Source organism: Prionailurus bengalensis, chromosome A3, assembly GCF_016509475.1.
Source record: "Prionailurus bengalensis isolate Pbe53 chromosome A3, Fcat_Pben_1.1_paternal_pri, whole genome shotgun sequence".
Taxonomy (NCBI): domain Eukaryota; kingdom Metazoa; phylum Chordata; class Mammalia; order Carnivora; family Felidae; genus Prionailurus; species Prionailurus bengalensis.
The window spans coordinates 74881766-74897885 of NC_057354.1; the positions used below are offsets into that span (position 1 = coordinate 74881766).

At 48.3% G+C, this 16120-nt stretch overlaps 1 protein-coding gene across 7 annotated transcripts in view; it reads left to right on the plus strand.

The window, feature by feature from the left end:
- Positions 1–4703: 4703 nt before the first annotated feature.
- Positions 4704–16120, plus strand: part of CCDC85A (coiled-coil domain containing 85A) — a 201076-nt gene continuing 189659 nt past the window's right edge. For all 7 annotated transcript variants that reach the window (XM_043603430.1, XM_043603426.1, XM_043603431.1 and 4 more), the window contains exons 1-2: positions 4704–4975; positions 11607–12555. In XM_043603430.1, coding sequence (XP_043459365.1) covers positions 4709–4975; positions 11607–12555 — 1216 coding nt within the window. In that variant the 5' untranslated portion in view covers positions 4704–4708. The remainder of the gene's footprint in view (positions 4976–11606; positions 12556–16120) is intronic.

Sequence of the window (16120 nt, forward strand, 5' to 3'; positions counted from 1 at the left end):
GGTGGAGGCAAGGGCCAGACTGTGCCCATCTTATGTACTCTACTAAGGAATATGGCTTCGTTCTATGGAGAGGTACTGAGATGCCACTGAAGAGATTTAGGTAGGGGAGGTGTATCTGCTAACTATTGCATTAATGCCACATAATGTATCTCATCAAAACCCCATGGCTTAAGTAACAGTTATATATTCTTGTACACTGATGCAAGGGTTTGTGATGGGAGGGAGGCTCTACATCAGGGTGCAGGTCTATAAAATGCCTGGGGTGGCACTGGCTGGGGCCCAGACTGAAGGAACAACAGCTACCCAAAGTTAGTTCTTCTGTCAGTAACCTGTGGAAGTACAGGGTGATGAGGGGACAAACAGAAGGCATACCTCTCAGATACACCCAGATTCCATTAGCAAAGCAAGCCCACGGTCAAGCACAATATCCCTGGGGTGGGAAGATAAACTCTACCCGCTCTGTGGGAGCTACCACAAAGTCACATGTGGTATGAATTACACTGGGAGGCTGTGAAGAACTATGAGCAATGATTCAATCTATGTTAGGGGCGAAGCAAATGGACTTGACTTTGTAGATAGTTTACTTAGGCAGCTGTGTGGAAATCAGGTTCCAGAGAGGTGATACTGGCATCAGGGGGACCAGTGAGAAGGGTCAGGTGAGACCTAGTGAGGCAATAGTGAGTGGTGATGGAACAGAGGTAATTCAAAACAACAGACGAGATAAAGCCATCAGGGCTTAAGGACTTAAGCCATTTAGGGCTGGGTTTTAGATTCCTCCATTTACTGTACCCAGGGTCTACTGCTGAGACTGCAGGCAAAACTGTTTCCATCGCATATCTGTTTTCTTATTTCTTATTGAAACAACTCTGATTTTATTTGTGGCATTAGTGTGCCTACCTTTAAAAGTGTTTCCTAGTTTCCCTTACAGGTGGGAGGTGGTTACATGGCAAGCCCTGGCTATTAGGATATAAATGAGATTCATTGGGTCGTATTACTAGGAAAACGCTTTATTTTTTTTAATTAATTAATATTTCTTTTTAAAGTTTATTTATTTATTCTGAGAGAGAGAAAGAGTATGCACAAGTAGAGGAGGGGCAGAGAGGAGAGGCAATCACAAGCAGGCTCTGTGACAAAAGCACAGAGCCAGATATGGGGCTCAAACTCATGAGGCATGAAATCATGACCTGAGCTGAGATCGAGTCAGATGTTTAGCTCACTGAGCCACTCAGGTGCCCTAGGAAAACCTTTTAAGGGAGCACGTGTACTGTTGCCGTTTGCTCATATCTTTGGCCTGCCCCAAATGTAGAAGGATGGCCAGCGCTCCAGCAGCCATCTTGTTGCCAGGAGGCAACCATACTAAGGATGGCTGAGCAGAGAGAAGGAGTCTTTTCGATGATATAAGGACACCATACCAACCCTCAACTGAATGTCAGTTATGTGAGAGAAAATAAGTGCCTTCTTTAAGTGACTGTTTTTTGAGTTTTCTGTTTTTAGCAGCCAAGTTCCTGATACCACACATGACATTAACAACATGAAGCAACATTATTCATTCAATTACTATCCTGAGTCCATGACCAAAATAAGAAACAATAAAACTTCACCAAGGTGATATAGCCCAAGAGTTAAGTAGCTGCTAGTGCATATACATTTGTGGTGAAATTTTTCTTTGGTTTCTTGCTTCCTTGATCTCTCAACATAGGTCCAGTCACTCCTTTCAGCCATCTAGATCTGCCTTTGAATAGCCGCATAGGTGTTAAATGTCTGAGAGTGTTAGTGGTGAAGGGTGCTGGTTGTTTGATTTTGAAACAGGACTCTTAAAGAACAAACCTGATGGAGGAAAAAAAAACAAAAACAAAACCAAAACCAAAAAAACAAAAAACCACACAGATGTGGTGGGTGGCTCCCATTTCCAGAAGGTGGGCTGCCCAAATTATCAACCAAGTAGCATTTCTGTAGGTAACTTGATAAAGCACTTCATGTACATTATCTTATTAGCTGCCTGAGGCCCAATAAGGTTAGATGATTTGTTCAAGGAGAAGAATTAACCAGTGACAGACACAGGACTCATATTTTTCCGACTTGCATTTCTTCCTCTTGTGCCAAAAGAAGTCTCAGGACCTGTGTCGAGGAAAGCCTTGTGTGTACATGAGAGAAGGGGAGGGATCAAAGCCAAATTTCAATCGATGTAGTTAAACCCAAGGAAGACTTTATGCAAGATTATTGTAATAGGAAAGGGAGAAAGAGAGAGAGAGAGAGAGAGATGGCGCCTGAACTCCACTCCTCTGGCATAAGAGGCAAGAGGGTTTTTCAGCCCTGGGGTGGGCTACTGGGAAAGTACTGGAGGACACTATCAGTGGGCCAGGGAAGGGAAAGTTGAGTTGGTCGGTATGATTAGACCATTGATGTTTGCTGATTGGCGCTTAGTGAAGTTAGGCTTCTCTTCTTTAAGAGAGATGGGGGGGGGGGGCGCTATTTTCCTTGATTATTACATTTCCCAGGATGGCTCCCACGTCCTGGAGAAGGACGTTCCTGGGTGGTGAAACTGGGAGGTGATTTACATCTCAAAGCAGCAGAGAAAGAATCCACAAGGTAAGTGCTATACGAAAAGAGAGGTCAGGGACCTACATTCTGGAAGAAACAGGTCTCAAGTGTAATCAAGCTAAGGGGAACTTTAAGACCCTCTTCTAGCACCACCTTCCTTTGCTCTGCAGGAAGCTAAATCTCAGAAGTTCCCATGTGATTTTTAAAAGGTGGCAGCTTTATAAAGGAACACACAGTGACCTGTTGGTGGAGGGTCTCAAATTTAAAGCTTCAACCCACCAGGTGGTTATTCCCTCCGCACCCAGGCTTACCAAAGCCCTGTGGGGCTAGTCCCTACGGTTTTCTGGCTCTGTCTCCATCCTGGAGGAGAAAGTATTCATCTAAAATGACATGCCTGGGACCCAATGCATCCACTTCTCAAGGCAAAAAACAAAACAAAACAAAACCAAAAAACAACAACAAAAAAAACCCCAAAACAAACCCAAAACGAAAAACAAAACCCAAAATCACTTGCTTTCAGTTTAGGTTCGATTCCATGCAACAAGAGGGTAGAATTGGGGGGTGGGGGTGGGAAGGGGAATTTTGTAGCCCAAAGATTTGACCGGGGGGACACAGAATACCCCCTTCTCAAAATTACCATCACAAAAAGCCAAACCAGTAAGAACTGACAGCTCGCTGCAGGAGGTAAATGGAAATCTCCTTGCCAGGCAGTTCGGGCTGCCCTGAGGGGCTGTCCTTTGCTCAGATGGGAGGTGATTGTGCAGACCTTAAAATCCAGGGCTAGGGAAACAGGAGGGGAAGGTATTCTAATTTCCAGTTAAGGCTTTTGTTTTTCAAATAAAACTTTAAAAGATCCAATACCATCCCCTGAAGCTTCTTCAGAAGCTTTGTCAGAAAAGACAAAGGCCTGGGGTGGGCGTGGGTGGTCCCTAAAGAACAGTGCCCCAAGCCTTTCTTTCCCCTTTTCAGAGCACTGGGATTTTCTTAAAGCTTCCTTTCCCATCCTACCTATCTCCCACCTTCCCACACCCCCCACCCCCGCTCTTCCTTCCTTCCTTCCTTCCTTCCTTCCTTCCTTCCTTTCTGCCATTGACCTCTTCTTCCATTCTCCAAAGTAGAAACAGACGGTTAGGTCCTCCTGTCTCTCTTCCCTGACCTCCAGTCCTTGGAAATACCACGCGTCTCTCATTTTGGCCCCCTGTTGTTTCTCTTGCCTGGTGACAAGCCTGGCGCTCAGGGGGCGGAGGAAGGAGCTCCTTCCACCACATGGTGGCGCGCGCGAGCCTGCCAGAGCCCGGGTGGCACAGCTTCTCACGCGTCTCCCGCATCTCGCCCCACCCGCGCCCCGGCGCTGGAGGAGCCGCGCCCCCGGCCTTCCCCGGCGGGATAGCGGGGAGCGCGCCTCGGGAGCCCGGGAGGCGATCTAGCAGCAGCTGCGTCCGGCCCGCGCGGGAGGTGCGGCTGGCTGCAGATGGCCCCGGCTGCAGGCTTCTCCTGCTGCGGGTCCAGCCTTTACCTCGGCGTGGCTCGGCTCGGCTCTGCAAATCCCAGGCTTTCCCGAGCAGCCTAAGGAGCGGCGGCGGGCGCAGCGAAGGCGGCGAGAGGAGCGAGGCAGGCCAGCCGCGCTGAGCCTTCGGGCAGCAGCGGCGGCGTCGCTCGAGCAACCCAGGAGGCGCCGCGGATCCCGGAGCGCCCTAACTCCCCCAGGAGCGCCGTGTAGACGGAGCTGCAGCTGGGCAAGGGGGAGGAAAGTGCGCGCGTGTGTGCGAGAGTGTGGGGGGCGACGGTCTCGAATCCGGGCGGAGGAGAGGGCAGGGGAGTCGGGGCGCGGTCCCTCGGCGTCCCCGCCGCTCGCCGAGGTTTTCCTGCGGCGGCGCCCGCTCCCCGGCGCCCCTCACCATGGACTTGCGCCGAGTTGGGACGCGCCTCGGCAGCAGAGCGCGGGTGACTGCCCGGCCCTGGGGGTGCGCGGGCGCGCGCGCCGGGATGGCGAGGTAGGATGGCCGCTCAGCGCGACCCCTGCCGCCCCAACCCAGCGGCCGCCGGGCGGTGCAGCTGACTCGCCGGAGCGCACAGGGGTGTGGGCGGAGGCGGCCCCGCCGCGCCCGCGCCTTCGGGAGTCGCTTTGCCTCTTCCACCCACTCGCACCTGCCACCGCGCGGATACCATGTCGAAGGCGGCCGGAGGCACAGCGGCGACGGCGGCGGCGGAAAGTTGTCCCCCAGCCTCTGCGGGCCCGTCCGCCGCCGCCGCCGTGGAGGACCTGTCCAAAGTGTCGGACGAGGAGCTGCTGCAGTGGAGCAAGGAGGAGCTGATCCGCAGCCTGCGGCGCGCCGAGGCCGAGAAGGTGAGCGCAATGCTGGACCACAGCAACCTCATCCGCGAGGTGAACCGTCGCCTGCAGCTGCACCTCGGCGAGATCCGCGGGCTCAAGGTGAGCGCGGGGCCGGGCAGGGAGCGGGGCGCCCCGGGGAGGTGGGTCCAGGCAAACTTTCCCTCCCTCCGTCAACAGGTGATCCTCCCCATTCTCCTGGTCAGCACCCCCTGCTCCCCATCTCCAGCCCTTTGGAAACTTTTCCAAACTTTGGAAGCGATTGGTCCCCCCTTCCCTATATAGGGCGAGCCAGTGTCGAGCTCTCACTTGACCTCTGTGGCAGGAGTGGGCGCCGAGGATGCTGAAAAGTAGGGAGGGAGGTGATGGGCATGCAGAACCTTTATTTTCCTAGGAAGCCTGGAAAATCAGTGGTTTGGGGAGCCGGGTCACAGTAAGCAAGGGAAAAGGTGAGCGAGGGAGCGGGTCCAGGGCATCTTTGTCCTTGGGAGTCAGCGGTACGGATGCTCAGGAACCACGACTTCTCCAGCAGATGAGGAAAGGGCGCCAATGCTGGGGAGGACTGGCGGGGTGCCTGGGGAAAAGTCGCAGGCGCCACCTTCGGAGCTGGCGAGTGTCATCCAGTGCAGAGGAGCTTAAGCTCTGTCTTCTCATTTTCTACCTGCTCCGGTGCTTTCCTTCCTCTCAGTTTAGATGGCGTCATCCGGGGTCCTGTCCCCCATCCCCCCCCACCCCCGACTTTGATTATAATTTCATCTAGCATTGAAGGGGACAAGGGGATTTGAAAGGTACCACCCCAAGTGTCAGCCAATGATGTTTTCTTTTTGAAGTAGCCTTCCCTCTTTGCTATTAGAAACAAAAATAAATAAATAAATAAATAAATAAATAAATAAATAAATAAATAAGCAAGAAAAGAACACCAAAACCCCACCAACTTCTTTTCTCCTTGGAGAGCTCTGAGTGTGACAGCAGTGTGCTGGCCAGCCTGGCTGCGGGAGACCCTTGGCCGGGATCCGCCCTGCCAGGGAGCACCACAAACTTCCTCTCCTCGATGCTTGCACTGGTGCCTCCTGGTATTCCTTCCTCTCATTGTTCAGCTTTTGTTTATAGGAAGCCTGACACAAACGAAAACACTAAAGGGACGTCAGGGAGAAAATTCCTGCAGGCACATGCTGTTCTTGTCCCCTTTGCACTCCCACCCCACTTCTCGGGCAGTAGACACTTTCCTAATTACCTCAGGGCTCCAGCTCTGGGATTCTGGGGCCAAAAGGAGTGCAGGGGGCCGATCCCAGATGCTTACCTGGGTGCTGGGCCCGGTGCAGGTGGAGATGGCCTTCTTCCTGGGCCCCAAGTCACTGTCCTAACCTAGAGTGGGTGCAGTTAGGAAAATCCCACAGTCAGAAAAATCCCAAGGCTTACACTCTCCTTTGGTTTAATTCATTACTAACGGAGTATTTATTAAGCACCAGACCACACTCTTGGGGGATTAGATGCAGGCTAGCGTAGTGGGAATATCATCTCAGAGGTGGGTGTGCATCCAGAATCCTCATCTGCCAGGACGGTGAGCTTGAGTAGTTAATTTATCAGAACCTCGTTTTATTCATCAATAAAATGCAAGTGATAATAACCATCTCCTAGGGGGTTGTGACAATACGTTATGATGATGTAGGGGAAGTTTTACTGGACTTGACTACAAAAATGGTAGATACTGTCATCAGGAAAGGGCGTGTAAATGTGTAGCCGTGCATCTCCAGGGTTGGGTTTCTTAGGCAAAGCTGGACAAAGGTATAGTTCATAACTCTCTAATTTAATCTTATTCCATGGTTTGAACTATAATGTAACTTGGAAGAGTTTTTAACTAAGTAATTAATCAATTAATTTCCTAAAGATTTGAATAGTATGGGGCATTGACATAATAACTCAGAAATACTTGTAGGTTCTTTTGGGTTGTATGGATTGCCTGTGTGTGTGTGTGTGTGTGTGTGTGTGTGTGTGTGTTGGGGGGTGTGCTATGTGTGAGTGGTGGGGGATCCTGGTTTTCATTCTAGTAGCCTCATTTAGAAAAATACCTATTAGGCCAGTTAAAGGCAGTTTCATCCCACCCTCCTGGTGGTCTATATTCATGACCTGGCTTAAAAAGGCTTTCCTGTCCATCTCCTTATCAAGTTCAGAGAGATGGGGCTGGTTACTTTCTGAACATCCCTGACACCCTAGTGATCCATTAATGTGGTTGCCCGAGTAAATGATATGTACACTCATTTATTTCAGCTTAACTAGAAGGAAGGATTTTTGGTTTTGTTTTTGGCTCTGATGGTTTGGGATTCTCAGTTGAGGACTGTAAATTTAGGGTAATTAAGGCCACAACACTTCTTTTTTTTTTTATGCTCCTATCTGTGATCCGCTTTGGCAATTGCATCTAAATATTTTCAAGGCTACTAGATGATACTGCAGCTATAGAGATAGGGAGATGCGAGCACTCACTCTTTTCCTTTGAGGGGCATGAGACTGGGTCCAACCAAGCCCTGGCTGACTTGTTTGTGTTTAAACATTTAAGAGGCAGAGCGGGATGGGGCAGTGGAAGGATGAAGGATTTGGAGTCTGACATCTTGGGCACCTGTTAACTTCTCCAAACCTCAGTTTTCTCATCTGCTAAATGGGGATGTTAACTCCACAAAAGGTTTGTCAAGGATTAAATGATACATAGATGAGGTTAAATAGCTTTCTCAAGGTCACATAGATATAAAATGTTTAAAATAGGCGGCTTTCTTTTCTTTGGGCGAGTTGACATTATGTAGTTAGAGCATGTGATCCTGAAAGGGGTGAAGAAAGGAGATTTTGGTTCTGATGTTATAAGGAATTGGATTCTGAGAACCATATCTATGCACTGCTGTGCACATACCAACACTCAGCTTGCTCTGACTTGGGGTTTCAGGGGACAGGGGGCAGATCTGGGGGCACTGAATCTGTAGATTTGTTGTCTGCATCACATAAATGTTCCTCTTTGCTCCCCAACGTACCAATCCCCCTCCGTGTAATGAAGAAAAATAACAGATTAGAACAATTCTTTCACCAAAGATATAGTACTTGAGAGTCTTATGTTTGAAACTTTGAGTGCTATGCCGTAAGGTGGGTTTAATCTTTTAAAAGTCCACTTTAGACAGATGGATAACATCTTGTGGCCAGTGGCAATGTTAAAAGGACACTTCGTGTTTTGAAAAAGAAAGCCCAGATCTTAATGTGGCAGATTTGAAGAGCTGGCTTATAAGATTATTATCGAATTGGTTGCTTAGCTATTCCACAGAAGGAAAAGGAAATAGCTCAAATTTGTATTCCCAAGACTATTATTTACTCTTGGAAGAAGGAGTGCTGATAAAGAAAATGAAATGGGCCAATACCCCTTTGACCCCAACTGGAATTCTGGGCAGTATATGCCATACTCCATTTGGAAAGGCATTAACTCCATGAAGCTCGTGGTAACATAGGTCCTGTTTATTTCCCAGTTCTGGAGAAATCAGGAGTAGTTGTGTGTAGTCAAAAGGAAGTATTTGCAGTTGGAAGTTCATTTGGAAATGGAAAAGAACATGGCTTGAACTTCCTATGAAATGCCAGGATTCAACTAAATGTAGAATAATTTTTGAAGCTTAGAAAGATTAATTTTTTAGTGTTCTTTTTTCTGAATATCCACAGCTTCTGATTTCCCTTAAAGCATCAGTGTCAACAGATCATTTATTCCCTTAAAACCGTAGACTCCAACCTCTCAGGGGCTTACTGAAACAAGAATAAGAAATCCTTTCTCAGTAGCTGGGGCTATATCCTGTTTTGGCCACTGACCTAGGGCTTTAAAAGGTTGGTCAGTCCATAAACATATATTGTTTCCTGTACGCAAGGCACCGTGCCAGGCACGTCAACTACACACACAAAAAAGACTTTGGAATGGACTCTGTCCCCCCAGAAGCTAAGACATCTACATTTGAAGAAAAAAACGATGATGCCCAGTAAGTTCTCCAGCTAGTGTCTTACAGGCAGTAAGCAGTGGGTGGGAAAGTTACTTCGTTCATTCATGTATGCCTGTTGCTGCTGCAAGCAGTGGCTGTTCTAGTGCTAGGGGAGACTTGTCAGAGGAATCTCTTCTCTTGGGCAAGTTCATATGTGGAGAAGTTAGATGTAATCAGGGTTCATAATTAGCTGATGTAGGTGGAGCTAAAGGTGGAAAGGTGAGAGGAAGCCTTCCCGGCTTGGCCAAAGGGTTTATTCATTTTCCTGGTGAAGGGAAGTGCTGGGCTGCCGCAGGAGAGACATAACATTAAGGGGGTGATTTTGAAGAGCAGTCTGGCCAAGGAGAGCTTGGATCCGGTGGGCGAGGAAAGCTTGAGGATGGGGCGGACCAAGGCAGGGAGGCCAGGTGGAGGTGTTTGGAAACGGCCAGGCCTGAGGTCAGAAAGTGGCAGTGAGAAGTGAAAGAAGAGACGGGCATCAGAAACACGGAGACAGAATAGTCAGGATGCCAAGAGTTAGAATCAGAGTTGGAACCACGCTGCACAAGATCCTTTTCTTCCTCAGGCTTTGGAAATGACTCCCATCTTAGACCTCAAGACTGTTAGGAGGTGCAGGGTGTGGCTGTTTTATAGTTTATTTTCTCACAAGTAGCAGGCGAGCTGTTGGAGCGAATCTGAGTTTAAGGGGATTGAGTGTCCACTCTGAGTGCCTCTAGTTCTGGGTTGGGTGACCAAGTCACAAGACCAGGAGTCTTCCGGCTTTGTAAAGCAGGGGAGATCTTAGGTAGCAGCCCCGTAACTGCCCCTGGTCCATCGCCACCAAACCAATAACTGTAATAAGTGCCATAGAGGTGAAATCGAGGAGGTGATGTACAAGGTGACCTCCTTTAGATAGGGGGGTTGTGGTCACGGACGGCTTCTTTGGGGAAGTGACTTACGAAGTGAGACCTTTAGGTTGTACAGAAGGTTAGGGGAGTACATTCCAAGTGAAAGAGGGGAAGGGCTTGTTCCTTGGGCCCTGAAACCGGGCCATTGTTGGTGTGGCTCAGTGCATGATGTGGGGGTGGGGGGTAGGTCTCACCCCCTCCGCTGCTGCCATGTGTGCAGGCCGCCATCGTCTCCCTCTACCCGGACTAGCCTGGTGGCCTCCTCGTGATCTCTCCTGGCTTTTACCTTATCTTGTTTCCCTTTCTTCTATCCACCGCCCGCCTCCATCAGTCTGTTTTCCGTACTGAACTACAGTGGTTCTTTACAAAATGAACCCTATCCTCACTCCTATCCTCAGGGCTCCAACAATCCAAAGTCCTCGTGGCTGCCAAGGCCCAGCATTACCCAGCCGCAACACTCACCCCCTTGGGCCTCATCTCTCCCACCTCCTCTCCCAGCTCTGCCCCCTCGCTCCCTGTGCTTTAGGCACACTGGTCTCACTGTGACATCAGCCACATGTGTCTCAGGGCAAATACTTGCCCTTCTCTCTGCCTGGGATCATTTTCCGTCAAACATTTGCTCCATCATTTCACCCAGGTCTTTGCTCAAATGTTCTCCTTTGTCGGTGAGGTGCCTTCTCTTAAAGAATAGTATCCTTTAGCCTAGTTTAGTTTTCTGCCCAGCACTTACCACGACATGGTATTGTGCTCTATACTGGCCTTTTGCCAGTCTTTCCCACCAGAATGAAATCTGACATTTGACATCCACCATAGGATGTCAAAATCTTTGCTGCGGCCACTGATATGTCCCTAGCACCTGGACTGATACCTGGCACATAATAGATGCTTACTAGACACTTGTGACTGAATGAGTGGACCACCATTTTTGCAGGAGAAATAGACTGGGTTAAGAGGATTGGGGGTCTTGGGAGACTTGGATTTTGCACTTTATCCTAAGGGCAGTAAGGTGCTTTTAAGCATGTTATGTATGGGAGTGACAAGACGAGCGAAATGTCAGAGGTAAGGTCCAAAAGACCCATTTAGCTCAGAAGTGGAAGGTGAGGGAGAAGGAGGAGCTGGCATGACCACAGGTTCTTAGAAAGGGCAGCAGGATGGGTGGAGGTGGCGTTTACTAAGAGGTGCAATTTGGGGAGGAGAGCTTGGCTATGACACAAGAGCTTGGTGTTGCTTGTGTTTCATGTGGAATGCCTGGGAGACATGCAGTGGGTACAGGAAGTAGGGCTTGGGGGTGCAGGATGGAAATGCCACTAGAGGGCAATTGTGCTGGTCCCCTGAGGGAATGGGGCCATTCCTCCCATGTCAAGGGCTGAACACCAGGCAGTGCATATATGTGCTGATGGAAGGCCTGTTGCCTCAGAGCTTTTAAGCATTTCACCGGTCACAGCAGCCATTTTCTTCCTTGACGGCAGTACACAGGGTCCTTGCTTTTTACTAGTTTCTTGTTAATTAACTGACTGCTCCCTAAATACTGACGTGATGGCCTTGGGCAAGTGAAGCTTAGTGAGGGCCAGTCGCCCCCTCTGTAAAAGAACCATAATAATCATTATCGCCCCAAGTGTTTGGTGACAATTTGATGACAGGATGCAAGTAAGCATTGGGCAGGGGGCATAACCCATGCCCGTTATTGTTATTTTTATGCAAGGCTACAGGTCATCAGCTTCCTCTCCTCTTCTCACCTCCTCCCCTAACATCACAGAGAATCCGCCAATTCCAGCCTCCCTCCCAGCAGGTCTGAGCCTGATGATGCCTCAGATGTGCACCTCCCTTGAATGGTTGTGTCTCTCTCTTCAGGATATTAACCAGAAGCTCCAGGAGGACAACCAGGAGCTGAGAGACCTCTGCTGTTTCCTGGACGATGACCGGCAGAAAGGCAAAAGGGTGTCCCGGGAGTGGCAGAGACTGGGCCGCTACACGGCTGGGGTGATGCACAAGGAAGTGGCCTTATACCTGCAGAAGCTGAAGGAGCTGGAGGTGAAGCAGGAGGAGGTGGTGAAGGAGAACATGGAGCTCAAAGAGCTCTGCGTGCTGCTGGATGAGGAAAAGGGCGCGGGCTGCGCGGGCAGCCGCTGCTCCATCGACAGCCAGGCCAGCCTGTGCCAGCTCACCGCCTCCACGGCGCCCTACGTGCGGGATGTGGGCGACGGCAGCAGCACCTCCAGCACCGGCAGCACCGACAGCCCCGACCACCACAAGCAGCACGCGAGCAGCGGCAGCCCGGAGCACCTGCAGAAGCCCCGGGGCGAGGGCAGCCCAGAGCACTCCAAGCACAGGAGCACCAGCCCCGAGCATCTCCAGAAACCCAGAGCCTCCGGCACCGCGGATCACCCAAAAGCACTCAAAGGACCCAGCCCCGAGCACCACAAACCCTTGTGCAAGGGCAGCCCCGAACAGCAAAGGCACCCACATCCCGGGAGCAGCCCCGAGACGCTGCCCAAGCATGTGCTGAGCGGGAGCCCGGAACACTTTCAGAAGCACAGGCCTGGGGGCAGCCCTGAACATGCCAGGCACAGCGGAGGGAGCCCCGAGCATCTTCAGAAACACGCCCTCGGTGGGAGCCTGGAGCATCTACCCAGACCCAGGGGCACCAGCCCCGAGCACCTCAAACAGCATTATGGGGGGAGCCCTGATCACAAACATGTGGGCGGAGGCAGCGGCGGAGGCAGCAGGGAGGGCACCCTCCGAAGGCAGGCGCAGGAGGACGTGTCACCCCATCACCGGAGTGTCTACAGTGGCATGAACGGTGGGTCAGTACGTGCCGGGGAGCTGCCTTGGCTGGGACAGCTCAGTAGAGAGTTATGAACCGTGAAGGGCTTTCCAGCCACATTAGGAAGTGCAGGCGCTGGACGGGGATGGGCTGGGGAGAGGAGTCTCGCTGTCTTTCTTCCCTTCCATTTGTTGTAGTTTGTACAGTTATCAGTCAAATAATCCTGGAGAAGAACAGAGGATGAGGAGTTAGGGGAAGGAGAGGAATGATAATTCCATGGGACCCTGAGTGGTCAGGAGGAGATGTGTGCCTATTGAAGATAAACAGAGAACCAAGCTAAGGTTCTTCCATCTTGAACTTGAATGTTTTTCTAGTTGTGTGCAGTTTCCTACTGGGGTTCTCATCCAGCCGCTGACCCAGAGTGGTTTTGAATCCAGTTAACAGCTTATGTGCATAAATAAATGAGTATTTATTATGAAAAACAATAACATTGAAAAAGAAATACGGTGTCCCCAAACAGGCTTGGGGCCATGTTTTCTGAATGCCTATAGATCTTACTTTACCTGGAGAATTTTTTTCCTGTTGGTTGCATGAGAAACACATCAAATGATTTCCCTCCATGCTCTAAAATCTCCCACCCCCACCAGACTCCCCTAAACGTACTTTGAATAGCATGCTCTTTTACACTGTGAGGTGGCCTCCCCAATTTTTTAAACGTTCCTCTTTAAAAGGTACTGATGTATTTAGACTCCCCTTTGGTTTTCAAAGTGTAACATCCACTGCATTTGCAGAGGTGGCTCTAAACCTGACCCTAAACCTTTTTGGAAGAGGTTTCATTTTCTGCATCTTGGTTCTAGAATCACTTTGAATTCCAGAGAGGAAAAAAAAAAATCGTTTCTGAAAACAAACACACAAACAAATAAAACCAAAATGCCCTCCCAATCCTTTTTTGTTACTTATGGTTGAGTTAGAACTAAAATGTTTGGTTTTATAAACTGTGGGGTTTTTTTCATCCAAAATACCTGAGGTTTTTTGCTTTATTTGAAAGCTGCTACAGAGTCTCCGTGCAGTGAGCTCTGAGCAGTGGTGGACGTGGCCAATGCTAGCAGTGACATGAAGGGGTAAATTTTCAATACTGTACCTGGGGATTTACCTGTTGGATCCCATTTTATCCTAATCCTTTTCTCCTAGTGCTGAAAATTGAGTCCTGAAGCTTGGCTTCTAATGCATCCAGTGTTCTTTTAAGTGCAAATGGAATGGAAAGCATGGGGAAGATGAAATGCTGCTGCTTTCTGGGTTGGGTTGTAAGGTGGAAGCTGGGAGAAGCCACCTGTGGGTGCTGAGGCCTCCTGGCTGGCTGGCCAGGGCTCTTACTCTGTAAGTTGCGCCTTCCCCTCGCTCTTTCCAGGACCGACCCAGACGCTGCCCTGATTGCTGTGGGCAGCCTTGGCTGTGCACTTCTCACAAGAGATGAAAGTCATTTAAAAAGATATCTTAGTTGTGTTACTGTGGTGAGGTGAGCCATTGGCCAGGAAGCTTGTCTTCAGGGAGTAATGGGTTAATGGGAAGGTCAAGTTAATGGCTTTTCCATTTCTCAATTACTTTTTAATGAGCATGAGAAGTAAACATGTGCACTATTTTAGGGAAACTCTGTATCTTGATCCCCCCCCCCCCCAAATTACTTGGGGGCAGGTAGTTCACTTAGGAAACAATTCTTTTCTTTCCCAGTGTGCTCTTTTAAATAAAGAACTCCTCTAGTTTAATGAAGGCACGATTTAACTCACAAGAGGAGGTTTCAGGTGCAATTTTTAAGCAATGCCTTGCATAAAGTAAGGTATATTTCTAGATGTGGATGACATCACACCATGGTTTATTATTGCCCGGATTCAGATAAACTTCATGGTCCGGCAAATGATTTTTAATATTTAACCATTTTCTTTAGTTAAAAATTTGATGTGACATAGATGCAGTATTTAGAGTAACACTGTATTTAATTCTTATGTTTACTTCAGGTTTTCTCATTCTTATGTAAGTTATCTTCTGACAATTGATATCCTTACCAAAGTATATTTGTAGTGCATTTGCATTGCATTTTTATTTCAATAATTAGTTGGAAAATAAGTGGCACATTGAGATGTTTATGGATCGTCAGCCTATAAACTTGGGCATTGGTAGCTTGAATTTATCCTGCTGTTACAAATTAATTTTTGATACGGATGGTAAGACATGACTTTTCATATTCTTAATCCCTGCACACTTTGGTTGAATCATTGGCATAGAAACAAGTAGGAACCATTCACAAGGTAAATCCCAAATTGCAGATCTGCTGAGTCATTTATAGAGTCATTCTGTTTGGAGTTGGTGTGAGATAATGAGTGTTTTGGGTGAGCACTTGTGATGAGGTTCTGGGGTGGTGGGCAGTTCCCCAGCCAAGGGCCAAGAAAGAATTCTTGAAGACATCTTTGGTGCAAAAAGGGGATTTTATTAAAGCACAGGGACAGGGCCTGTGGGCAAGAAAGAGCTGCACTGGAGCTGTGAAGAGTGACTGGTTATTATACTATGGAGTTGGAGACGGAAAGGCAAATGGAAAATTTCCAAAGAGATATTCGTATGCTAAAGAAGACTCAAGGATACTGGAGGCCTAGCCATTGTCAAGCTAAGGTTGTTTTTCCCTCTAGCAAAACATTAACATTAAGACAGTAGGGAGTTCCTGGAGCAATGTTCTACTCTATATTTGCCTCAAGTATTTGCTGCAGGTTATAAAGAAATATAATTTTACCTGCCATTTCCTTCTTGCCTTTGTTCCCCAAATCACTATGGAAAGGTGATGTGGGGGCTCCTGGAAACTGAGTCTACAGGTTTCTGGAGATTAGGCTATTGATAAGATTGCCTTTTTTCTTGTAATTTACTAAGATATTTGTAAACTGATGGAGACCCATGTCCTGCCTGACTGTGATCTTTATCAGTTAACCATTTGTTTTCTTTCCTTTCCTTTGTTCTTGGGCAGCCAGGAATGCCTGAGGAATATCACACATATCCCACCTGGGGGAGGGATGTGCTAACTTGCACTCTGCCTTCAGCCTGCATTATGCTCCTTTATCACTTGCATGTTTTTGAAGAAAAAGTAGTAGGTGAAAGCAGGTGGGAAGTGTGTCTTCATTATGGCAGAATGAAACCGAAATGAAACGTAATGCAGAATATTGTCCTACTTGTAACCTTCCCTCCAAAAGACACACATACACATGCTAATGGAACATCAGTGAAAACAATTACTGTACTGTTTTATTTAACAGTGCCTTGGACATCTTTACATCTTATGACAAACTCAGTGAACCCAGTAGTTGATGAACTTGGTATCCAAGAGGTTCCTTTGGTTAAGACAATTAATTTAAATTCCAACTGGATACAAAAATGAATTTTGGGGATTTTTCCTCTCTTAAAAATATCCAAGACTATATAGCCGTGTTTAAATTAGATGATTGAAAAACAACAAAAGCAAAGGCAAAACAAAAAAATACCTCATGAATGCATGAGGTGAATGCATTTTTTAGAAGTTCTTTATTCAACTGTTTCCTTTCAATTTGCAGAGAATTCCATGCAC